At 37.7% G+C, this 25,133-nt stretch overlaps 4 protein-coding genes and 1 long non-coding RNA gene across 12 annotated transcripts; 2 read left to right on the top strand and 3 right to left on the bottom strand.

Annotated features, from left to right (window-relative positions):
• Positions 1-30: 30 nt before the first annotated feature.
• Positions 31-6,021, bottom strand: LOC128882060 (MATH and LRR domain-containing protein PFE0570w-like). Of its 3 annotated transcripts, XM_054133630.1 has the most exons (3): positions 5,843-6,021; positions 3,188-5,650; positions 31-3,062 (listed from the first exon to the last, which is right to left on the bottom strand). In XM_054133630.1, the coding sequence occupies exons 2-3, from the start codon at positions 5,577-5,579 to the stop codon at positions 2,995-2,997; spliced, it is 2,460 nt and encodes an 819-aa protein (XP_053989605.1). In that variant the 5' UTR covers positions 5,580-5,650; positions 5,843-6,021; the 3' UTR covers positions 31-2,994. The 3 variants fall into 3 exon arrangements, with proteins under 3 accessions (XP_053989605.1, XP_053989604.1, XP_053989603.1); XM_054133629.1 differs by having other exon boundaries at positions 42-5,650; positions 5,826-6,018; XM_054133628.1 differs by having other exon boundaries at positions 42-5,650; positions 5,843-6,018.
• A 922-nt stretch (positions 6,022-6,943) lies between these two features.
• LOC128882064 (ethanolamine-phosphate cytidylyltransferase) lies at positions 6,944-10,732 on the top strand. 2 transcript variants are annotated; one of them, XM_054133637.1, is made up of 6 exons: positions 6,944-7,417; positions 7,723-7,860; positions 8,019-8,198; positions 8,270-8,696; positions 8,811-9,031; positions 9,210-10,732. In XM_054133637.1, the coding sequence occupies exons 1-6, from the start codon at positions 7,374-7,376 to the stop codon at positions 9,301-9,303; spliced, it is 1,104 nt and encodes a 367-aa protein (XP_053989612.1). In that variant the 5' UTR covers positions 6,944-7,373; the 3' UTR covers positions 9,304-10,732. The 2 variants fall into 2 exon arrangements, with proteins under 2 accessions (XP_053989612.1, XP_053989613.1); XM_054133638.1 differs by lacking the exon at positions 6,944-7,417 and having other exon boundaries at positions 7,706-7,860; positions 8,006-8,198.
• A 129-nt stretch (positions 10,733-10,861) lies between these two features.
• LOC128882062 (uncharacterized) lies at positions 10,862-14,968 on the bottom strand. Its single transcript, XM_054133632.1, has 6 exons — positions 14,834-14,968; positions 12,557-12,814; positions 12,331-12,467; positions 11,807-12,260; positions 11,562-11,736; positions 10,862-11,488 (listed from the first exon to the last, which is right to left on the bottom strand). Exons 1-6 carry the CDS (start codon positions 14,864-14,866, stop codon positions 11,247-11,249), a joined length of 1,299 nt encoding a protein of 432 aa, XP_053989607.1. The 5' UTR covers positions 14,867-14,968; the 3' UTR covers positions 10,862-11,246.
• Positions 12,119-15,101, top strand: LOC128882065 (uncharacterized). 3 transcript variants are annotated; one of them, XR_008458271.1, is made up of 5 exons: positions 12,119-12,455; positions 12,569-12,659; positions 12,736-12,835; positions 13,533-14,344; positions 14,784-15,101. It is a non-coding gene; the product is annotated as an uncharacterized LOC128882065 (long non-coding RNA). The 3 variants fall into 3 exon arrangements; XR_008458270.1 differs by having other exon boundaries at positions 12,736-14,344; XR_008458272.1 differs by having other exon boundaries at positions 12,736-14,510.
• A 1,398-nt stretch (positions 15,102-16,499) lies between these two features.
• LOC128882063 (maternal protein exuperantia) lies at positions 16,500-21,228 on the bottom strand. 3 transcript variants are annotated; one of them, XM_054133635.1, is made up of 6 exons: positions 21,054-21,228; positions 18,468-18,779; positions 18,098-18,379; positions 17,708-17,900; positions 17,455-17,597; positions 16,500-17,372 (listed from the first exon to the last, which is right to left on the bottom strand). In XM_054133635.1, exons 2-6 carry the CDS (start codon positions 18,753-18,755, stop codon positions 17,061-17,063), a joined length of 1,218 nt encoding a protein of 405 aa, XP_053989610.1. In that variant the 5' UTR covers positions 18,756-18,779; positions 21,054-21,228; the 3' UTR covers positions 16,500-17,060. The 3 variants fall into 3 exon arrangements, with proteins under 3 accessions (XP_053989610.1, XP_053989609.1, XP_053989611.1); XM_054133634.1 differs by lacking the exon at positions 21,054-21,228 and adding an exon at positions 19,830-19,983; XM_054133636.1 differs by lacking the exon at positions 21,054-21,228 and adding an exon at positions 19,489-19,758.
• Positions 21,229-25,133: the final 3,905 nt, after the last annotated feature.

The raw sequence follows: 25,133 nt of genomic DNA, 5'->3' as shown, positions 1-25,133 counted from the left end.
TAGGTTTTAGGTTAGGTTTCCAGTATAAAAGTGTGGGGAATTTTATCTGCCATCTAGAGTTTTATTTCTCGTAGTGTGGTAGACCTGTGATGCCAGATTCTGCTCTCGCATGCGCGTCGAAGAAATTTGAATACCACTCACAAGTTCGAAAAGAATTTCCATTAATACATTTAAATACTTATTACTACAAGGTACAGCTCCGTTGGTTGATTAAAATTAATTTTCCCTTAATGTTCTATTTAAAATATAACTTTCAATTGGTATACATATATATATTACATATCATTTGTATTTTAAAATAAATTTAATACAGTTCCTTCGTAGAATTATTTTTATTATTTCCATTATATACACACAAGACAGTATTTTCATTTTTCATCGTGAATTCTTACTTCGCTAGATCGCAATATGACATCTTCGAGAGTACTTCCGTAATTATTGAACTGCAAAATTGTCGAAATTATTTGTTTCACTACCCAAAGGTATTTCTTGACCGATATATGAATCTTAATTTTGTGTTCGAATGCTTGAAAACTGTGTTCGAACTCTATGTTACATAATAAACATATCGTATCGTGAAACTTTAAATAATGAATTCGATAAAACTGTATGCTTGAAAATTCCTTCGAACATGCGTGACAATTAAAACATTGATTTTCTTCGATATTGTCGAATCTGTGATATTCGTAAAGAGATAGTAAACGCTTCAGTCCAAGAATTCTTGCTGTATCATTTCGAAGATCTTCGTCTTCTTTCAAGTCCGACTCGCCCAAGACTATATGGTGAGTTATCAAATGTTTCATCAGTTCATCCGAAATGTACAAATCGTTGCAAACTTGACACACTCCTACTATAATACTATGCCATTTTTCTAAATGGAATTTCATTTGTATCTTTGTAAGACACACGACGTTGCAAAGATTACATTTAAATACTTCCTCGTCATCGCATAGTACAGATATAACTGTAAAATTAGCTTCCGGTTCTAAGGATATATTAACATTTTCTGGATGCTTGTTCAAACACGTTTGAAAGACACGTTTATCACTCAACGAGAGTGTTTCCTCTTCGGAGAGATCAACGTCAGAGCTGTTTGTCTTATTTAAAGTACGAGGAAAATGATCTTTCACCGATGCAAATGAATCTGTGACATTGTTTACGTTACCATAATAACAAATTGTCGAATGCACAGACTTGTGTCTTTCTAGCATATACTTTGTAAGGAAACTTAATTTACATGAATCGCATATATGTGGACCAATGGTCTCTAAATGTTTGTTCATATTATGCTTCGTTAAAGATATGCCATTGATGAAATTCAGATTGCATCTTTTACATTTCCAAGATGTGACGTTGGTACACGTATGAATATTTACCATTGCAACCGAAGTGAGCGCTTTGTTGCAATTATCGCAAACGTGGACTACAGACTTATCGTTGTGATAATAATATTTATGACGCAAGTAGTTTCTAATCAATGCAAAATTTTCTTTACACGGGTTACAACGCCACTTTCCATTTCTTTTGTTTGTATCGCATTTCCTAAACATTTCATTGATTCTTCTTCTGTCGCCTATGTTTTTCTTTTTCACCATAAACAATTCCAATAGATCCTTTTTAGGTGAAACATTATGTCCTCTTTTATATGTATCGATATCTTGCAGGGACATATTTTCCATTTTATAGTAATGATTTAGGAGGATGCTTGATAACTCGTAACCTTCGAAAATAGAATCATGTAAAAAAAACATATGTTCCCTCAGTATTCTCTGAGAATTGAATTTTTTACCGCAGACATTGCAACGTATTTCTTTTGGTGTATACACTATCACTTCCTCCATATTTGCATCGATGATAAAATTATTATTCCTTATCGTATCATCAGTTTTACACTTTTTTCTTATGTGTATATTGTATTTAAGCGAATTTCGTCTTTTCACACCTCTTCCTCCCTTCTGTGTAAAATTTACATACAACATATAATTAAAATCCAGCACACCTGTCTCCAACGTAATATTTTCTTCTTTGACTATACGATCAGAGTTTTCATGTTTATCGCTGGAAATTTCTTTGCTAATTAACTTCGATGTTAAAATTTTACATTTTGAGTCTACTAAATGCCTATTTACCGTAATAGAATTCAATATGTTACAGTCTTTATACGGTACAATATTACCACGGTAATCCTCGGAATCTTTAACGTATAGATTTGATAAACGTGCATTGTCTTCGAGTTTAATTACATCGTTGTCTCCGAATATTTCTCGCATTGTTTGTTCCTCGTTTGCAGCTGCATCGGTGTTGTTAACATTGGAATTTATCGAATGCTTCGACATGTGTAATAAAAATACGTGCTTTCCCTTGAACCTGTTGAAACAAACGTTACAAACGTACGAAGAGGGTCTGCAAAGCGTCTTTGGTTTTTCGTGCATCGTGTCGTCTCGATTATCACTCGTATTTGGAAATTCTTTAAAGTCATTTAAATTTGAATCTTCTTCTTCGGTATTTACACTTTTTACATTGTTTTCTAACGTTGAAGTTTTTCTTGTAATTTGAGTAATCATTGAACGCTTCACTTCGCTTATCCTTCTCTCAAGTTCCACATTTTCTATCGAATTATCGTCGTTCTTAACGTTTATTTCTTTCGCGTTGATACAATACCCATCCACCTGATTACGCGTTTCTATTGCGCAACTTTCCAGTTGCTTAGAAATCTCCGATATCGTATTTGTGATATCAACAATCGGACTTTCGTCGAAAGCGTACGTTTTTTCATATTTACTTGTGTTAAACATGGTATTCAATGTAGAGTCGTCGAAATTGTAATGGACCTTTTCGATATGGTTTTTAAAATTCTTCATACGTTTATAACTCTTTAAGCAACAACAGCATTCGAAAATAAAGTTACTACTAATATTACTATCGCTATTATTATTTTTGTTATCGTTACCACCACTCTCGTTATTACTCAATTCTCCATCAACATTAATAATTTCAACGGCAAACGATCTCGTCGTAGCCGGTGAATTTCCTTCGCATTGTAAATGTATTTTCATGATGTGCTGTTGAAAACAAGACAACGAATTAATTTGTACGTCGCAAAGCGTGCATTCGATGGACAATGGTTCGTCTCGTACGAAATCTATTTTACCAGAAAACTGTTGCAATAGATTAAAGATTTGCTTACATTTGATACACATAGCAACGCATTTCCTTTTGCCACATTTCTCCTCCGTGTTCGAATACTGTGACTTTTTTCTTCCTTTGTTTGTTGTATCCTGTTTGTGTTTCAAAAAAAAATTCAAAATGTTTTCTAATAACTGACCGGCTTGCAATTTAGACGTCATGTTTTCCAACGTCTCAGTTTTATTGTTTTCATTCTGCGAGTATAATCCATATTTATCAGATTTCAATTGGATTTTATTTTCTTCAGAATTTACATGTTCCTTAACAACTACCGATTTGTGATTGACAAATGTACTGTTACATTGTTCGTCCGAGATCAGAATGGAATAATCGTGCGATTCTTTGAATACCTTTTCTGTTTCCTTATTCTTCAATGTTTGTTCAGTAAATTGATTCAACGAAATGAAGTCGATAGTTTTTAGATTCGTATCAATCTTCTTATCCAGATGTATACTCTCCATCTGTTTCTCAAAAGAACGACTCAGAGCTGTCGTCTGATTCGTACAATTATTTAAGTGTCTGTTCGTTATACTTATTTTGTTATTTATTTTCTCTGTCGTTGAATGATAATGCGTTTCGTTCTCTTCTCGATTCGTCCTTCTCTTCTCAATATAATGCGGAGTATGCAACAGTTGTAATCTTTCATATAAAGAAAGATCTTCTACTCTAACCAAGGGTACTGTCAATTTTTTACTGTAAGTACAATTTTTGTCTATCACGATGTTTTCGTTTATTTGGATACAATACTCTGATTCTCTAGTTTCCGTTTCTTTCAGCTTTCTACTCTGACTCTTTTTTAAATTTCCAATTTTAACAGATTCACAGCTTTCATACGTGCCCTCTTTTTCAATCTCCATCGAGATATTACGATCGTTTTGTAATTTTGAATCGACTAGATGTCGAAGATTGGTTTGAGGAATACCTTGCGTGACACTCTCGGTATTTTGTAGCTTTAAAAACTCTCTTTCGGGACAATTCATAACAAAATTGTTCAAGTTCCTTTGACGTTGTGACACATTTATAACAGAACGATCTTGGCTGTGATCTTTCTTTAATACATCATCACGGGAAGAAATATCGTTGCGTAAATTACAAGAATATATGTTCGAGTTATTTTCGGCTGGAATTACACGAGACATTTTAGTCTCATTTAATTTTTTCTTGTTACCACGATTTTCATACATAAACTCGGATATATTTTCATCATTTAAAGTTTGTTTGTCGATATATACCGATTTTAGGGTATTCCTGTTTGAAGTACTCGAAGTTAAACTAGTAAGCGTTGGAGTATTCTGTGTTTCCTGATGATATCTTCGGTTTATCGTAGACCTTGTTTTTACCCGTTGTTCTGACGAATTAATTAAGCTTCCATTTCTCAACACATTTGATTTCATACTATTTTCTTCCGATTTATTTATACGATGCTCTAGCGTCGTATTACGATTAAAAGTTTCCGTTTGGTTTTCTTCGTCAGAGTCATCTCTGTAACAAGTATGCTCCTCGTGTTGCCGATTACAATTAGTCGATATATTATTTTGTAGTGTGAGCACAGTTTTTGTATTGTTGGTCTTTTTTCTTGATATTTCAAATATTCCCTCTTCTAGAACTTGATCCCTTTTTCTCGAGGATCTCAATAGTCTAGGTGATTGTACATTTAATTGAGCATTGTTAATGTTTACATTTTTCTCTATTACTTTTCGTTTATTTTGCATTTTTACTAAACGACTAGTATGTTTCTCTTCTGGAGGTATTAAACTGTCTTGTCCTAACACGACTGTATTAATTGTATTCGATGCTTTAGTACTATTTTTGGTTTCTCTAGTCTTATGATCTTTTTGATAGTATTCAAGTATTCTTCTTTCGGGTTCTGTTTGTATCATTTCTTGATTCTTCTGTTTATTTTTAAGTCTAGTTCTATATTTTTGTACTACATTTGTTAAACTTTTTTTATTTGATTCTACAGACAATCTAATTGTGCAATTAGAAAGGATGGTATTTTCAACAGAATTTGAAAACTCGTGCGACTTTTTATTAGAGTTAGTACAAAGTATACTAGCATTAAGTTTCTTGTTACATAATTCTGGAACAATTTCAGATGTTTGCGAATTCAATTCTGTAATAGGAACAGTTACATTCTTTTTCATCGTTTTCTTCTTTCCGTGTTTCTTTGTAACTTTATCGTTGAAACATTTTTTTCTGTCATGTAAAACATTTTGTTCTTTATTCATAACGGTTTCAATGTTAATATTACTACCGACCAAGTAACTATCACGCTCGACCAAGTTTAAATTGCTCTTGTTCATTTTGCCACGTTTCATAGAAACGGTATTTGACAATTTGCTTTTGTTGGATTTCATTTGATCCCTAAACTTTATTTTGGTCAATTTAGTCATTGTACATTTAGTATTATTAGCTTTTTCGTTCGCTTAAATATCGATACCTTCTTTTACCTCTCACGTTGAATCTGAAAACATAATACCGATATATTATTTTAAACTCAAAGCTTATTATATAGCACCTCACGATCTTGGGTAATTTACTTTGTAATTTGAAATTTAATAATTAAAAAGCGTCGTGAATTTATAGTTAGATGAAAAAAAAGTTACTTAACCGTCAAACTATTTAAAAAAAATACGCACAAGTAAATAATATTTACCAACAACAGTATAATTCCACCCAACTCCTTTGGGTTACGAAAGTACATCAGTTATGATTCTTGAATTGTATTTACAGTCGTTATTTGTTAATTTAAAAAACGTAAGTTCTATCCACTATTTGTTTATATTATACACTGCGACAGCTGCCATACGAATACATACAGTCAGGGAGTCTAAGCTCGCGTGCACTCACGGATTAAAAGTTGGAACAAAGTTTGTAGCGCCACGTGGGAAAAATTCATACAACTAAAATGTGGAGCGCATGCGCGTGTATGCATATATGACCCCATGGCTGCAATCTTTCTCGTTTATGAGTAAATGAAAATATGGTAACTTGAAATTAGAATCAACGCAATCGATTGAATCGATTCTATTTCTATTCAAGTTATATAAATTAGGGAATGCGTAGACGCAGTTCGAAAAGTATAATTTCTGAAATGATGGAAATCCTTCGAGCTGCGTCCGCACTTTCTCTGGTTTACTTTCTTTCGAATAATTTAAAGCAATTTAAAAAAACCCGTTACTGTATACACAGGGTGTCCCAAAAATGTTGTAACACCTTGAAAGGGGTGATTCGGGAGGTGATTTGAAACAACTTTTTCCTTAGCGAAAATGTTGTCGGAGGCTTCGTTAAGGAGATATTAAGAGAAAACATTGACCAATCAGAGCGCGCGGATACCGGTGGAGCGGGCGCGGTAGCGAAGGCTACGAGCTAAACGGCCGCGTCAATGGCCTTCGATGCACGTTTAGTCACTTGCTCGCGTACAAGCGCGGCCGCTTAGCTCGTAGCCTTCGCTACCGCGCCCGCTCCACCGGTATCCGCGCGCTCTGATTGGTCAATGTTTTCTCTTAATATCTCCTCAACGAAGCCTCGGAGAGCATTTTCGCTGAGGAAAAAGTTGTTTCAAATCACCTCCCGAACCACCTCTTTCAAGGTGTTACAACATTTTTCGGACACCCTGTATATATTCATGTACGCGCACGCGCTCCGCATTTTAATTGGGTGAATTTTTCCCACATGGCGCTACAAACTTTGTACCAACTTTCAATACGCGAGCTTGGACTCTCTACGTACAATCAAATATTTTTCAGTGATTCATTCATACTATGAGGAGCACGCGGAGTTCGAACGTGGTGATCAGTTAAGCTCCCCCTTCCCCTTACCGGTGAATTTCGTTGATTTCTAATGATTGCGAAACTGATACGCCAGATGACACCGTTATAGTAATTTAACGCTTTATCTGGGGAAACTTGGGATCGCTTTGAAGTCTGTAGTTCGTCTGTTCTGTGACAGTAGATTTATCGTGTCATGTAATGGTCGGAAGTATGCGTGTCAAAAAAACTCGCAATAGTCGCAAGTCGCAATAGTCGCAGTGCACTTCCCTAAATCGAGACAGCTGAGACTCGAGACTCGAGACTTGAGACTTGAGACTTGATACTTGACACTCGGGACTTGAGACTAGCAAGTGTTGTGTTTGTAGGTTATTTTCCGTTTGCTTGTGCTGATTGTCGAACGGAATTTTCCTCATTATGACAGAAAGTCGCAAGGAAGTACGAGTTTGGTGCGATGGATGGTGAGTTTTTATTAACGTACTTGTTCTGAATCACCGAATGACTTTCATTTTTCTGTGATAGTATGCCATGTATTAGTAAATTTTAATACTTTGACACTTTACAATTTTACTTAATAAAGTAATCAAGGTACACATTACGTTACGAAATTCAGTCTAATTTAACAAAGTTATGCACTTGAAAATTAAAGTTACATCGTGTAAATCTATGCGTAACATTCCTAATGCTATAACTTTTCATAGTTTATATCGGTGGAAGTATGTTTGATCTTTTTAAGTAAAGTTTAGAAATTATTCTTTTGGTGCAGTTACGATATGGTACATTTTGGCCATGCAAATTCCTTACGACAGGCAAAAGCGTTAGGCGATTATCTAGTTGTCGGTGTACATACAGACGAAGAAATTACTAAACATAAAGGACCACCAGTATTTATGGAAGAAGAGAGGTATGTTTTCATTGAAGGGAAACAAGTTGCAAGTGTTTGCTAAAATTGTCATAATTAGTTATACATTTCCAAAACGTTGCTTTAGTGAAAGTAATAGGATGCTTTTAGAATAATATATGCAATTATTTCTTGTTTGGCAAAGTAGAATTTCTTGTCAGGTACAAAATGGTCCGTGGTATTAAATGGGTAGACGAGGTAGTGGAAGGGGCACCATACGTTACAACTTTAGAGACGTTAGACAAATACAACTGTGATTTTTGTGTTCATGGTGATGATATTACCATGACAGCGGATGGTGTAGACACGTACCATTTGGTGAAAGCAGCAGGTCGTTACAGGTATATTTCACCCGACCACGTAATACAGGGATACCTGTCGATATAAATGTATATACATATGGTTATTATAGAGAGGTACAAAGAACAGCTGGTGTGTCAACAACTGATTTAGTAGGGCGTATGCTTCTAATGACAAGGCAACATTTCAAACAAGGAGATAGCGAGTACAGCGTAGACAGAGAGCCTAGTAAAAGTATGGGTCAAGATCGATCTGCCCGTAGTCCATGGACGGGTTGTTCTCAATTTTTGCCTACGACGCAAAAGATTATTCAGTTTAGCGACGGAAAGAGTCCACAGCCAGGAGATAAGATTGTTTACGTTGCCGGGGCATTTGATCTCTTTCACGTCGGTCACTTAGATTTTCTAGAAGTTGCGAAAAAGGAGGGTGATTATCTCATAGTCGGGCTTCATACGGACCCGGTAGTTAATCGGTATAAATGTGGTAACCATCCAATTATGAATCTCCACGAAAGAGTGCTTAGCGTATTAGCTTGCAAGGTAAGAAACAAAGTACTATCTCGGAAATACTCCGGAATACAGTTACAAATAAGATACTAGATGGGATAGTTTGAACATAGTTAATCTAAAACATACTATTCGGTTTGTATACAGTATGTTAACGAAGTAGTAATCGGTGCACCCTACGAAGTTACCAAAGATCTAATGGAACACTTTGATGTTTCCGTCGTTTGTCATGGTCAGACTTCTATAATGTCGTGCGAAGATGGTTCCGATCCATACGCTGAACCCAAAAGGCAAAATAAATTCAAATTGCTGGATAGTGGTAACGATATGACCACAGACAAAATTGTTCAACGTATCATTCTTCATAGGTATGTTAGCTTTATATATGTATATCGCATGAGGTAACATGGTTACTTGGTAGAGTAACAGACATTTTAGTATTGCATGTGAAATCATGTATCTCGATACATTTTAGTATTGCATGTGAAAATAATTTTCAAAAGGTTTATGCTTTGACACAGTCTTTAACACAGTCTTTAATTACAGGCTGGAATTTGAGAATAGAAATTTGAGGAAGGAGAAGAAAGAACTGGCAGCTCATGAAGCGTTAGTGAGATCGCAAAAAAAAATACAGAACTAAGTTCACTTTGATCGTTCGAAGCGTACGATACTCGTATTTTAATAAGAGACACTTGTAAATAGGGTATCGCAGCAATGTTTAACATATTATATTTTATCCAACGGCTTGAATATGTACCATTACATTAGATATTTAAAAGTATTAATCAGACGGTTACTTCTCGTTTCCTAGTGATTTAACAAGGAAGGAAATATAGTGATAAAGACACGCATAATTTAGAAGAAATAGTTTACAATCGACAAAGTTTTAATCTTTGTTTTTTCTTCAATAATTTTCTTACGCATAGATGTAGGTATCTGTATAAAAACAGGAAAAGACGACCTAAACGTTGAAATGCTTTTATCGTCATACGCACGTTGCATTTTTACAAAGACATATATTATTTTACTTGTATAATTTATAAACTTTTTACACCGGTTTTGTTGTTGTGCAAATAATGAAAAATTCTAGACGAAACTCTGGCAGTTTTGTATTGTTTTATTATTAGATTAACCTGCATGAATTTGTAACTATTATAATTCGACGAGATAGTTGAAACCAAAGAGTACATTTTTTAGTTCGGGATTTTCGTAAATATCATTCGATTTCTTATATAAATATAGAAATTAAAAGGGAACGAGTAAATGTGTAAATAAATCTCGAAATAAAAATTGTACCGTTTTAAAACGTAAAATATTATTAATTCTGAAATGGAGTATTGTGATTTTATTTATTAATGCCTAATTTACAATATTGGGTATTTTTAGAAGTTGTAATAAGTGAAGTATTTAGTTTTCCTTTTAATCTTAAACTATTCAACGTAACACTACGAATACGAATAAAATGGTAATAGTCATTTGCGATCGCTCAAGAGTTAAAACTATGGTATATTACAAAGTACGATGTCCCGACATCGATAGTCATAAATGATACCTCATAGTCTAAAGATCTCGCAAAAGATGAACAAATTGTTTAAATCGTTTAGCAATCGTTGTTGATTTTGTATAAATGTATCTATTAAAACTTGAAATTTATACTCTTTTTATAATAGCAAAGCTCATCGTGCAGTACCTGTATGCATTTATCGTGCAAACGAAGGATAATACTTGTAATCGTTACCGTTAAACATACGTATGCAATTAATACAAGCGAACAATTGTACAAGGAAAATATGTATAGGTATACTGTTAATGTTATCGAATAAAACGTAGGTGCCACGTATCGTAACGTAGCGTTGCATTATTTTCTGAACGAGAAGCGACGAAAAGATTGGAAAAGAATTTTATTTGTTTGCATGCGTATACCCGATTGCTTCGTTTATTACCGAAATTGTTCGCTATGTGTTTCGATACCAGATTAATTCCATTTCAGTGTTATTGTGCGTCACGTTATGTATTTATATTTATGGGAATGTAATAGCATGACACGATATAAAACGTTATGAAGTCAGTCAATTGGTTTATTTTTCCACTTGTGACTCGGTATTCCTAATGCAATCAAATCCACGCGGTTGTGTACACAATTTCAAATAGTCTAATAAATAATATCTATTGGGTAATTTTGTTCCCGATTAGACTATGACATTTCATTTACAAATAATAAATAATAATTTATCTCGTGTGTATATGTACATGGTGTTTAAATTACGCAGCTAATAAGCCCCAAAAACCTGGGTGCGAATGATTATTCTACAATGAATCTAGAATTATTATTATAAATGAATGTACGCACTATTTCAGGTCACGTAATAGCACTGCACGTTTAACAAAAACTTGTTAATAACAATTACGTTATGCTGAGGGGAAGAAGAAGTAACTTGACTGTAAGTCGCAAACATTTAACATGAGAAACATGAAGGAATTAGTTGTTCGTGCAATTGGTTGTATAAAACGTGCTTTCGTTACACAAAATCTGTGGATTGATGGATCCAATTAAGCAAGATAATTGGCAACAATTTGATCTAATTATTGTACCGTGGATCGACCAGTGTATCCTGGCGTTGTTTCCGAGTACTTTCTAGCCCGATCTCTTATCAGTTCATCAATTGATTTGTTCTGGGGTGTCGTCGATGACAAATTATGCAAACGAGAAGCTAGATAGCACATGATAAGCGCTGATAAAACGAGAAGCACACCTAAACCAGTTGCCACGTAGAGAAAGTTCCCGCAACTGTTTTCAAGTCCAGCAGCAACTTTCTGGTACAGATCTAAAAAATGAAAAAGATAAAAAGTAATCGTAATCGTAAAGATAATGTTGTAGTTATGTATCTCGATACTCACCGTTAGGCATCATTACCGTGTACTCGATGTTCTCTTTGAATTTTGTAAAGGGAGTTGAATCGTTGTATTCTCTTATAGAACGCTTGTCTTTTGAAAGGTGTTCACTTGCCACTTCCAATGTCCTTTTTCTTCTTTTCCCATGTCCTGATGGTTCGAAGAGATCCAGACAGAAATCCTGAGAGCACAAATTAATCAAAATATTTCTCACTCTGATTCTTCTCTCTAACTCTTTGTATTCAACTTACCGGTTGGCAGTCTTGTGGTTCCATGCAGGCCTTAATCTGCGAGTGTATCCATAAAGTGGATCGTTCCCTCATGGAGCTCAGAAGAAAGGCTTCGAAGTCGAGAAAAACCTCGTTCTTCCTCTCTCGATATCGAGCCGGTTGATGAGGAATTATCGAAGCAAAGTCTCGGTTTCTACAGCCATCTTTGACTAGCACAACGCTCCCTGGCGCGTGAGGTTGATCAGGATCAGGGCTAACGGTCACTTCCAACAGTTTAATGTAACCCCACGCGCTATCGGGACTGATTCGAGCTCTCAGCTGGAGTTTCGTCCCTATAGGAACTGCTTGATCCACGGTTTGCGATCCTGACGAATCCGATGTGTTATTGCCTGTAGCTTCTCGATAAAGAGCCACCTCGTACTCCAAACGTCCTGGAGTCTCTTCGACCACCCCGGATACTCTCGCGCCATGCGGACTGAAAAATAGAGAAATTACAGGACGTTTAAGCGTTTCTTAAAATCTAACTAAATCTAATGGATACTCACAATGTGCCAGCGAAACCTGCAGCTTTGTGTCTCAATAACGTTGGCTCGGGTGGTCGACACATCAGGATTAGTTCTTGGTCAGCTAGCATTACCACGCCTGGAAATGCTGGGAACCATATTCGCAGGTGAATGAAACCCTAATGACAGTACCAAACGTTTTCAACATGCAACATGTAATTTATGTTGGTGTTTTTTTATTAAGAAAGGTATTATATATTTCTCTCACGTTTCTTTTTAGAATGCCACATCTGGAGAAGTCGGTCACCTTGAGGAAGTAGTTGTCTTCCTGAGGATCGTTGGGATCCGGTCTGATCTGGCAATGAATATCGGTGAGAGGATTGGCGGATCTGTCGTCGGCAAAGAGCGGTGCCCCTCTGAAGTTTACCGGCCTTTTAATCTTTGCAGTGAGCAGATCGGCTGCTGATCCTGCACCACTGCATTGAATGTCAGAGACTTCGTAGTCCTGGGCGACGGTGACTGCAACCTGTAACAGTACCACATTAAGGTGTAAAGGTCCTTTTAGACTTATCCTTTTAGACGGTCGTATCTATTCTCAGTTTCAGTTTCAATGGAAAGAGTGGAAGGAACACTGAAACGGAGACTGACAACTGCCAGGATGGATAGACTTATTTGTTTCTTGAAAATTTTGTATGGTGTACGTATGTCCAAGCTTTTTCTTCAGAACCAAAACTAAAGCTGTTGAGACAGTCTTCATCTATGAATTATAATACCACAAATGTACAGTCTTAAACCAGAATGAACAATATACAGTCAGTGTAACAAGTATTTGTACAGAAACCAATTCAAAATAATACTTCTTGTACTTATTTTATTGATAAATTTCAGAAGAAGAAATAATTGCCCAACATCTCTCAATATTTTTAGAGCAGAATTTTCGTAAATTAAAGTTTTAAATTAACGTTTAATGTTAGCCTCTTGCTTCTTTTCTTGTTAATTTTATTTTAAATTGGTTGCTGTACGAATACTTCTTACACTGACTGTATATGTTGAACACTTTTAATTAATTAATTTTTGCGCGCAAGTGAATGGGTTACAAAAAGAATCTAGTTTTCTGAAATGAAATGAAACGATAATGGAAACCGAAACTGAACTGAGAATAGATACGACCGTCTAAAGGACCTCTACCACAGATGAAATATTAGGGATTTTTGGACATTGATTATGAAGGATATTTTCTGCAGGCATTCTCCAAGTACATACTGTTTATTGTTAGAGACAGCGTTGTTACATCTCTGCTGACTTATGAAGTACTCTTTTCCAAGTAGTTTGTTACAATGTACAAATAATTTCTACATCACATGAAAAAACTGAAAGGAAAGTATTCGTGTTATTTTGATAAATAATGTATACCATAAATGTTACACGAAATTAAACGGTACGATATAAAGGTCGTATTAATTTAATTATAATTAACGCAGATCACCTTCGAGATTCCTTTTTAAGATATTATTGCCTACTGTGGAGCTGCCTTCGACAAGAAGGAAGGTGACCAACAGATGAGCGAGCAGAACAGATTCCAATGCGAGTAACGGTGTAAAGAAACGCTCTGATGCCCGCCTAAAATATTCGTTATGCGTGCCATACAGACTGCCCATCGCACGGTCAGCCACACGGATAATCGTGGTACAGGTTATGGTTACTTCTTCAAGGTAGGTCAGTCGAGATTTCAAGATTGGGCGAGTCATACGGTAAACGCTGATAAAATCGTTTATCATAAAGGTATATTTATTTATATAGATAGAAATAATCCCCATTAACATAGAGAAAATGTATTTATATTCTAGTATCTAATTATAAGGGTGTTATATGTATATATGTTTAAAATGTCTATAGGTTCTCAGGGGCTGTAGCTATGTTTAATTTTTAAATGTAGCTACAGTACGGGTTTAGCGATCCCGAGGTAGCCGAGCTACAGGTGAGCCAGTGGACCTCAACGGACTCCTGACACTCCCAGAAAATAACGAAGACCTCTCACAACTCTTATAGATAAAACGTACTCATTCATTCACTCAAATCAGGCTTGGGTAATTCTGGTGGCGAGTGGAAATTGGAAACTTGTCCATTCCAGAATTGATCTAAGAACGTTTGATCGAATACTTGAATTTCAATATTCCTAGTCTCGCAGTTTAACATTTCTACTTTTGGAAATAATACCAAACGTAATACATATTTCTGCTTCTAGAAAGAAATTCAATTTTAAAATCCTTATCTTCAGTACTAACATGATACGTCGACAGTATTAAATTCTATTTCTGCTTCTAGAAAGAAATTCAATTTTAAAATCCTTATCTTCAGTACTAACATGATACGTCGACAGTATTAAATTCTATTTCTGCTTCTAGAAAGAAATTCAATTTTACAATTCTTGAATTAATTTCTAAATGAAATACTTCTACGTTGTCTTATGTATATGTTCGTTGTGTATGCTATAGGTTCGCGGAAATCTTGAGCGAAAAGAAAAGTACGCGCAGCTGGTACCCACCGTGCAGAATCCAGCGATCAGGACGGTCAACATGATCTTCTTGATCGTCCTCTTCACTATCCTCGTTCTTGGTTCCCGAAGGCACAGAGAAACTAAAACACACTTTGAAGAAAGAATCGCACTGTCGGGGATGCAATTTTGTCGAGGGTTCCCGGTGAACTGAGGCGCGTGTATCACGTAAGAATTCTCCCTTCCGTGGCAGATTCCTTCAACGGGTACTGTCTTCTGGGAGGGGAGGAACGGAAATCAAGGAATCAGAGAACCACCGGCCCATCCAGAGTACTGTTAATGCATGCTTGCTGCCTCTGCTAACAACCATCTTTATCATCCTCTTCGCGGTGGCCAGCGATGGCCTCGAACGGATATTCTTCAATGAAACATGAATTTATATACGTATACATATATTATACATCGCGATCGCATATATACCAGCCTAGCCATATATTTGATTCAATTATATTTCTCGTCTATTATTCGAATCAAATGTCATCAAATTTTCAATGGAGCGAATTTTTAAGTGGATGGTTAACTCATCCTTATCCTTAACGCTTTTTATTTTAATATCGATGAATTTTAGTTGACATCTCGTCTCTGATCTAATATTCTTTTTTTCTCTAGCTAAACTGACTCGCGTCTCGTGACTCGCGCGGCTCGTGCCTGTAGTTCTTTGATCATTTAATGCTCTGAATAACTCGATTCCCTTCTTCACTCTGTAAACTCGTAACGATGCCGAAGCAACCAAGTTTCGGTTTTATTTTTCGCTACTGTAATAGTGCTTTCATCGTCGCGTCAGATGCTCGCATAAAAAGCGAAAATGACGTCGTTCGCGTTTATTGTAGTTGTCACCGGCTGAGCGACTGATGGAGCATAGTGCTATGTCACGCATTGAAACGCACCGGGATTCCCCGGAAAATTGCTTGTCCGTTAGATTTCTATAAAGGCTGTTGAACGATTGTCGACGACTGCGCGAAACGATTGCTTTCTGGTTAGAATCAAATCGATTCGTTTTGCCCGGTGCCGCGACGCGTGGTCTTTTAACGAGGTAACCGTTTCAATTACGGCACGCGTACTCTTGGCAATTACTTTGTTACCTCGGCTTGTTCTGGAGAGGTTTTAGCAATAATCGTTGACCGTTACCATTTGTCACGCTTCAGGACGGAAAATACATCCGTTACATGCATATCAGGAAAGTGTCGGACGCTAAAAACTGAAACTGTATTACGTTACGTAGCCGGGCACGCTGTGTGCGCAGAGTACTCGAGTTTGATAGAAAAAACCAAACGTGTTGCCATAGTAAACATTAATTCTTTCCAACGGTATAGCGATCATTTTTCAGCGAATGCGTCAACGTCTTCCTAAAGTTCTAGCAGAGATCAAAGTTTTGCTTCATTCCGAATGATCCTAGGAATTTTCCTTTGCTTAGGAAGCGAATATTGAATCTTCTGTGCTATGCTATGCATTATCCTGTTCACGCTTGGAGGCCTTTTGGCATGAAAGTCCATAAGCGGATACAACGGTCCACTGCATAGGCATTCATATATTTTATTCATTTTTGTCTTTATCAGTCTATATACAATTATTGTTAATTCAGGAATTATTGGTGCAAATTTAAAAAAAAAGAATGAAGTACCGTACAAGGATGACATAAATGATTCAAGTCCTAAAGTAGAATTTTATGTTTTTATTAAATTATTGCAACTCTGCAAATGTAACAAGCGCATCACTCGTTTAGATAAACTTTGCGGTACAAAAATATATATTATTTAATATCATGATGCGCTTTGTACGCGAGCTAATAATAAGTAAAAAACATATGCTAATCTCAGAATAATGAAAGAAAAAGTATTGCAGATAAGTTTCTTCAGTTCCGATCTGATTAAATAAAATATAATGAGCGTAGAATTAATCGTTAAACAAAAGAAAAATGATTAAACCTCTTCGTTATCACAAAACTAAAAGTAATCGCTGTATTATTTGTACATTTGTGCGTTTGTTAAATAAGTCAAGTTCTATATCCCATACGGATATAATATATATACTTATAACAAAAATAAAACTTAAATACAATACTGCAACAAATAACACTTATACTTTATCACGCACGAACAACGCTATCGTAATATTAATAATAATAATTATAATAAACGGAATGACTCGAAGCTCGGTTACTGATAACAGTATCGATTATATTGATAATTAATTAAGAGTACCGAAAGATGCAACTATATTATTCTTCCGCTATAATCGTACTATTCTCAGACTCTGACTTCCCGTTGAGCGGTGAACTACAATTAATTGTGTCCGAGGTTTCAGTACTAGAGTCACTCTTATTATTGTTTTCTTTGTCATATCTGATTTTTGAATGCTTCATTTTCATTTCATTCCTCTCCTGTGATACCCTTGATTTAGGTTTCTTGTCCGGGTCAAAGTGACCTTCGAGAACAATCAGCAGATCCTTTATCTTCCTGTCTTCCGCTGTTGTTAATTTATCTTTGATTAATTCCTCCAGGCCTTCTCTCTTCCCATTGCTCCAAGCTTCCTGTGAATTCAACAAAAATTATTATAGAAAATAACGAATCTTTTGGTAAACGAGACGAAATGCTAAGGAATGTTGTACATACTTGTAATTGGGAATATTCTATTCCCGCTTCGGCAAGTAGTCTTCGCAGAGGACTGGCATGTTGACGTTCCCGTCGATTCTCACGGAATAGGACTCCAAAAATAGGTCTCAAACTATTTTGACGTTCGAATACTATTTTCAGTTCTGAAACGAAGCCAGTGCATTACATAATTAAGCTTCGAATAATAATTTTCATATGTAATATATAATAATTTCCACTTTGAAGTAAACGAAAGATCGATTTATTTGTATACCTGCGTACTCGCGTTCTTCGACTTCCACCGGTTGAACGTACTCTCGAATAAATTCTACAGTTTTCTTCGCAGTACTATCACCATCGCCACTGCCATTCGCTTCGGTTCCATTTGCCGGTTCTAACGAACTCAAATGCTGAACTATTTGCAAAGCTAGACATGCTCTATCTTTCGCATTATCCAACTCCTTTTCCTTAAATTAAGAAAAGTGTTTGGTAAGCTTTTCTCCTAAACATGTACAACAATATAGACAGTCAGTGTAACAAGTATTCGTACAGCAACCAATTTTAAATAAATGGGTACCTGTACGAATACTTATTACACTGACTGTGTATGTTATACGAAAGTTATTTTATTCATTAAAACTTTTTTAGAACATAATTCGCTTACTTGGTTGAGTAAAGCTCTCGACAATGTCCTGAGAGAATAGGAACGAACGGTGTTCTCACATTTTGCTTCGGCAACATTGAATCCATTCACAAATCCTTTTACAGTTTCTTTAAATTTCTCCAAAAGATTATACTTTTTTAAGGATTCAAGTAGCATCGCAGGGATAACTTTACGGGGTTCATGGTAGACTAATATTATTCCATCCTTTGCATCGCCTCTGATAGTCTCCAGCCAAGTAAGAAAATCGGTTAACGAAGAGATTTCACTCTTGCTCTTTAATACCTGCAAAAAAGCCATAGAGTCCGATACAAACAAATGGAAAACCAACAATCCCTTAATTTTCGGGCCTTTTGATAATTATCAGTTTTACCTTATTAGTTTTACTGTCTTTAAGTACGCGAAACTTTCCCATTGTTACAACTCTCATGTTGTGTCTCTTCATTGCTGGAGGATTAAGATTCTTATATGGCATTACATACTGAGAATAGGAACATGTAGGGGTGTACACAGCTATTTGGCATATTTCGTCTATAACTTTTTTGCCGGTCGTGTCCATGTCCCATCCGACTAGTTGATAATTGCCCGAACCGATACCGACCGCGCACGGTTTTGCGGGAGAACTGGCTTTGTTATTTCCCATTGCCGTCGATGATACCATGTTTGCTATAATCTGCTAATAAATCTGCAAAAAACGCACAGAAAAATTTAGATATCCTAGCTTTCTTTATTCGAACGCTATACCTATTCGAATAATCGAATATTCGGTTAATGACGTTGCCAAGTGTTCGTAATCTGGATTTCGATTTTTTAAAAATAACGGTTTGTTTTATTTATACTCGCCAGTTTTTATTCGAATTATTATTATCCGTATGAAATTCCTAGCCGTGATTAAAATACAAGTGCGAACAAACGAATAATATATAAAATAGTAAATAATTTGTTCTTTATTAAAAGAAATATTTCGTGGAAATTATAAGTAAATACCGAGTCGCGTGATAGGCAAATTTCAAATGTAAACGTTCGCGTAAATACGAAGCTTCGAGATTAAATTTCCTGCCAGGCAATGTTTGGAACGGATTACGCATAGTTTTTGTAGATGTGCGAGATATTTTGATACGCGTGTAGAGGAGAAGATTCAAGGTCGACCTTGATTACAACAGAGAACATAAACACGTCCGAACGAAGAAAAATGAACAAGCGAAAACACGTGATCCGACGAAAAGGAATGCCATTCTCGATAATTACCGATATTAATCACGATATTGGTATAGTAAAAGCATGACGAAGATAAAATGGCAAGACAGGTAACGAACGCTAAAGGATAAAGAAATAATATTCTTTTCCGATCGAATCCAATCAGACGATAAAGCCGAAGCGATAAAAATATTTACCAAATATAACCAGAAGCGGGAACAGAAATAGATCCGCACGTTATAGGAAATAAACGATACTATCGTCCGTAGCAAGAATTCACACTACGTCATCAACGCCAATAAAAAATTAATCTAACAGCTGCTATCTCGGTTTAATGTCAGCTGAGTCTGCCAATAAGAGAGCTTGAATGTTTCCCATTCTGCGATATGTTGTATAAGCAGCTCGCTTAGGTAGAATCGTGTCACGTATGCAAAATATATCGTGTACGTATTCCGATCACACGTGGGCAGTTCACGACGGCACTACTCGCTCTCCATTAATTTATTAAAATTTTCCTTCGGTTACTTTTATCACTCACCGGTTTACGTGGCACTCGAGGATTTTCTCTGTGATTATTTCCTACTGATAGCGACGGACGACAACACTGTAGAACCTTAGGAGATACTGGAAACTACCGTGGAACGCGACTAGATTCGTTTGAAGAGTTTGAACGCATGTGCGAGATTGGTAATCACCCGCGTGTTCGCTGGCTCGTCTGCGCATGTGCAGTCCACTCGATGCTCGCGCATCGAGCTCACGTGATTTTGTTATTGCAAATGGCGGAGACGGCCTGAGTCACTGCGAGTCTACTTGTGCGTTACGAATTCTCGATATCGTTTATCATTTAATTGAAATGATTTTCTTGTAGATGCGTATGTGTGTGTGTGTGTGTGTGCGATTGGCTGATATCGAATGATTGTTGATTTTTGCTGAACGTTGTCGCGGAAGAAAATTGGAAAACTGTAGAGGTTCGTACTTACAAGTATATGAATCAAGCCGGGATTAATCGAGATCGAAAGGTGAGATTAAGAGGTTTCACACGATTAGATACATGTATGTATTTTCTACTTGAATAGATCGAGCGAGTTGTTAAATAGAAACAGAAATTAAACGTAGAATGTTATATTGGCATAATGTTAAAATGGCTATGCGATATTTAATTGCGTATTTTGATTTTACTGAGTTATTGCTATCCGATTAGTTTTATAGTCACGGTTATTTAACTTTTGTTATCGAATTATTCCAACCATTATTCGAGTTTCCTTTTCGCGACTGAAAACCGGTTTTCCGAGCAAAATGCATTGGATTGTTGTTATGTGACGCGTCCATGTGAAATTCCATTTACGCTCGGCAGAATGATGGTCGACGGTGCCGAGAAATTCCCCTGAAACTTATCTCTCGTTATCAATTATTTAGCCTTGTTTAGAACACGGTGCATATTTCATATCACTGATAAATTATCTCGACCGAGTCGCAAGTTTGCTATGACACAATTTTCTCGGTAATTTATACGTATTGCTTACGACTACGCACGCCAGCAACGAATTTCTTTTTTAACCTTTTGAACCTCAATTACATTTCCAATTACAACATCGTTAAAAATGGCGAGTGCCAACCGTGTACATTCGAAATTAGCATTTTAATTTCACGGTATTTTTTAACCACGGGATTTTTAATTCCTCCTGTACAGATCGGCTAATGTAGCAAATTTGAAGGCAAAAGAATGATTGTTCCGATAAAGCGGAAATGATTGCAGACTTACCGAACTGTTTCTGTATGAATGTATGTCCTCGACGAGACCCGGTTTACAAGATTTACAGTCACGCTTTTCCACACTGGAATCAGCTTGGTCGTCAAAATGATTCTTCGATGCCGATTTACCGTAGCAGGACGAAACTGTGATTACGATATACGCTGTTTACGTTCAGAGCGTCGTGGACGCCATGAGACACAGACAAAAAACGATTTTCGTAGGATTCTTTGTTCCTCGTTTGTTTATTTCGCTTGTTTCTCTTCTCTCTGCATTACCGACAGAGGTCGCTCGTCGACTCGTCACCCATGATCGGGATCGTCTACGTTCGAAACGAACAGTACGCAAATAAGTACGGAACGCATCGCTCTGAAATTTACAGAGTAAATTTGTGCGAGTAATTATCGAGTAAATAATGATCGAGAAAGTCTCTCGCGAAACGAGAGTCGAGCAATTCACGAAGAAATTATCGAGAATTTTCTGTGGAAATCTTTGTCGCTCGATCTGTTCTGTAACTTGTTGTTGCGTCTTTTAATTAGACCTTGCGTTAAAATTCGTAAGAAAAATGACAATTTCGAAACGAAATCAAAGATCTCAACTTTTCTTGAAAATCCACAATGTTGTAAAGTGATTAAAGTTTCTGTTTGAATTCATTCAAGCGTCCTTGGTAACTACTTTTAATTAAAGAATAGTTTTCGCTGTGTCGATCGCGTTTTAATGCAGAAAACCAGTTTTCCGATCCGTAACCATCTCGCTCTGCCGCGGTAATTAAGGAATAATCGGAAAATGAGATATCGCGACGATCGATTCGTCAAAGTTTCGTTAGCTATTTTTGTTCGTACGCGACAAAGTACCGTGTCGTGCATTTTAGTCGTAACCACGCCGCAGCACAGGTGCAAAATCAGTTTGCAACGGTATCTCCGACGTAATATTGGAGGACTTGCCGGAATATCGATGGAAACGTGTAATATTCGCTTCGGTTAATAGGCAGGCACAAACACGCGAGACATGGAGAAACAGAGCGAAAGCTGCAGGTAGGATTCTCTTGTTAGCTCTGTGGCCGATTGCGATCAACGTTGATCTCTTCGGCACAGGCTGCCGCCATACCCGTGGACATGTCGTTAGTTGGGTCACTGGTCGCCGCGTGGATTTTATGCGATTTTACACGCACGATTACCGCATGCCAACCTACCATAGGAATCTCCAAACTATAGTTGAATCCTAATTCATTCTTTACGCAGTTTTCATCAAATTATACAGGGTGTCCCAAAACTCGGGGAGGAGCCGGAAATGGGGGGTAGCTGAGACGATTCTGAACAACAATTTCCTTTGCAAAAATGTCGGATGGGGCTTCGTTAAGGAGATATTAAGAGAAAACCCCGACCAATCAGAGCGCGAGGATGCCGATGCAGCGCTCGCGGTAGCCAATGAGCGCGGCCGCCTAACGCGTAGCCTTCGCTACCGCGGCTGCTCGAACGGTCTACGCGCGCTCTGATTGGTCGGGGTTTTCTCTTAATATCTCCTCAACGAAGTCTCGTACAACATTTTCGCCAAGGAAAAAGTTGTTTCAAATCACCTCTACTCTGTGTATACAGAGTGTCCCAAAAACGTTGTAACACCTTGAAAGAGGTGGTTCGGGAGGTGATTTGAAACAACTTTTTCCTTAGCGAAAATGTTGTCGGAGGCTTCGTTAAGGAGATATTAACAGAAAACTCCGGACCAATCAGAGCGCGAGGTGGCGGCGCTCCCCGACCAATCAGAGCACACGTATGCCGGTGGAGCGCGGCCGCCTAGCGCGTAGTCTACGCTACCGCGGCCGCTCGAACGGTCTACGCGCGCTCTGATTGGTCGGGGTTTTCTCTTAATATCTCCTTAACGAAGCCTCGGAGAACATTTTCGCTGAGGAAAAAGTTGTTTCAAATCACCTCCACTCTGTATATACAGGGTGTCCCAAAAACGTTGTAACACCTTGAAAGAGGTGGTTCGGGAGGTGATTTGAAACAACTTTTTCCTTAGCGAAATTGTTGTCCGAGGCTTCGTTGAGGAGATATTAACGGAAAACACTGACCAATCAGAGCGCGCGTAGACCGTTGGAGCGGTAGCGAAGGCTACGAGCTAAGCGGCCGCGCTTGTACGCGAACAAGTGACTCGACGTGCATCGAAGGATATTGACGCTGCCGCCTAGCGCGTAGCCTTCGCTACCGCGGCCGCTCCAACGGTCTACGCGCGCTCTGATTGGTCGGGGTTTTCTCTTAATATCTCCTCAACGAAGCCCCATCCGACATTTTTGCAAAGGAAATTGTTGTTCAGAATCGTGTCAGCTACCCCCCATTTCCGGCTCCTCCCCGAGTTTTGGGACACCCTGTATATATTATATAATATTCAATATTAACCCTTTGCACTCGAGAGGTTTCCTTGAGGTTTCCTTTACGGTCTCCTTTAGGTTTCCTTTGGGTTTCCTTTAGGTTTAATTTTGTTGGAACTCGAAGTGCGAATGATCGTCGTTGAGCCAAAGGTGATATTCAAATCTCAACTTGGAGATCCCATTTACGAAGTCAATCGATCGACTTGGATCTAAGCTTAGCATTCGTGGCAATAGAATGCTAAGAAAGCATCTCGAGTTGCTGATAGATACCAGAGAAAAGGCCTCGAGTCCAAAGGATTAAATACCCGTTATTATTTTATTACACTGGGAGAACGATATTACTACATAATAATCTGTGGTAGAAGGGAATTGAATACGGCGCGTTTCCATCACCTTATCCGCAGCCGTTGCAGAATATGGACATTAGGGGATCATTTATCTTACTTAGGCGATGGCCGATGAGCCGGGCCCATTACAGTCACCAGGGACTGAAATTGCTCCATCCTGATCTAGTTTCTTCTATCACGCCGAGTTTCCAGCTTTGGACATCAATATTCATTAGGCGAAACTAGCCTGCTCTGTTTCTACCTAGTGTAGCTACAGCTGCTGCAGTTCTTATCCCTCTGGTCATCGATTAATATTAGAAGCTTTGATTGACCGATGGTTTAGAGTATTATACGGTCGAGGCACACGGGTTTCTCAAGATTGATCTCTGTTCGCGCGATACTCGGGCCTCCGTTTCGTTGCATTTCAAAGAACTCTTTGTTCCTGGGTTGCGGCCTTGGACTTGATCGTGAAATTGATCGAAGAAATGAACCGCGCGATCCTGTCGAGTAATTAAATCATTTTTCGCGCTCGAGGGAAAGCTGTTTAAAATTTACACGATGAATATTCAGCGTCGCATCGGTGCTTGATGGTAGCAATTAACGTGATTACATTGCACATTAGGGTGAAATTATTGCGCGAGAGATATTAATTCGACCGTTGATCGTCGCCGACGTCGCGCATTTAATGCGACTATTACCGGATTTTGATTTGAACGGTGTATTTCATTTATGGGCAGACGCAGTCAGATGGACATTCTTACTATATACATTTACTTAGAATTTAGGGTACCATTGGGTCCCAGTAAGGAACAAAATATAACGATCGTGCGCCTGCAAGACGGCAACCGAAACGACGGACAGGCTAGTAGAGGTTGCCGCATAACAGGGGCACATGTGCGCCTATGATGATGCAACCTGCCTACAAAATACATGGTACAGGTTGCCATATAACAGGGGCATAGGTAAAAAGTTAAGTTTAAAGAATTGCGCCACCTCTTCGCCATATCACGTTCTCCTGATACCAGGAGCAAAAATTCGACATTTCCCATCACAATCTTGAGAGGAGCCACTTGCAATATTGTTGAAGTATCGAGAGGAGCGATTTGCAACATTGTTGACTCTGCAAAATCGGCCAGAATTTCGAAACGTACCGAAAGTTGGCCCCTTGAATTAGGCAACCCACACTTACACGTATGTCGGACCGGTTGCCTGCTTGCAGGCGCAAACGTGCCACCTCTTCGCATATCACGTTCTCCTGATACCAGGAGTAAAAATTCGACATTTCCCATCACAATTTTGAGAGGAGCCACTTGCAACATTGTTCAAGTATCGAGAGGAGCGATTTGCAACATTGTTGACTCTGCAAAATCGGCCAGAATTTCAAAACGTACCGAAAGTTGG

The sequence above is a fragment of the Hylaeus volcanicus genome, chromosome 9 (assembly GCF_026283585.1).
Source record: "Hylaeus volcanicus isolate JK05 chromosome 9, UHH_iyHylVolc1.0_haploid, whole genome shotgun sequence".
NCBI lineage: Eukaryota > Metazoa > Arthropoda > Insecta > Hymenoptera > Colletidae > Hylaeus > Hylaeus volcanicus.
The sequence above is the reverse complement of the archived record's forward strand: the minus strand, read 5'-3'. Positions and strand labels throughout refer to the sequence as shown.

Coding starts and splice junctions, on each gene's coding strand:
- LOC128882060 (XM_054133629.1), bottom strand. CDS start 5,579: ATGACTAAATTGACCAAAATAAAGTTTAGGGATCAAATGAAATCCAAC.
- LOC128882064 (XM_054133637.1), top strand. CDS start 7,374: ATGACAGAAAGTCGCAAGGAAGTACGAGTTTGGTGCGATGGATG. Junction 8,199..8,269: donor AAAGCAGCAGGTCGTTACAG/GTATATTTCACC, acceptor TGGTTATTATAG/AGAGGTACAAAGAACAGCTG. Junction 8,697..8,810: donor TTAGCGTATTAGCTTGCAAG/GTAAGAAACAAA, acceptor GTTTGTATACAG/TATGTTAACGAAGTAGTAAT.
- LOC128882062 (XM_054133632.1), bottom strand. CDS start 14,866: ATGTTGACCGTCCTGATCGCTGGATTCTGCACG. Junction 12,261..12,330: donor GCAGGTTTCGCTGGCACATT/GTGAGTATCCAT, acceptor TCTATTTTTCAG/TCCGCATGGCGCGAGAGTAT. Junction 11,489..11,561: donor CACGGTAATGATGCCTAACG/GTGAGTATCGAG, acceptor TTCATTTTTTAG/ATCTGTACCAGAAAGTTGCT.
- LOC128882063 (XM_054133635.1), bottom strand. CDS start 18,755: ATGGTATCATCGACGGCAATGGGAAATAACAAAGCCAGTTCTCCCGCA. Junction 18,380..18,467: donor AAGACAGTAAAACTAATAAG/GTAAAACTGATA, acceptor GCTTTTTTGCAG/GTATTAAAGAGCAAGAGTGA. Junction 17,598..17,707: donor CGAAGAACGCGAGTACGCAG/GTATACAAATAA, acceptor GCTTCGTTTCAG/AACTGAAAATAGTATTCGAA.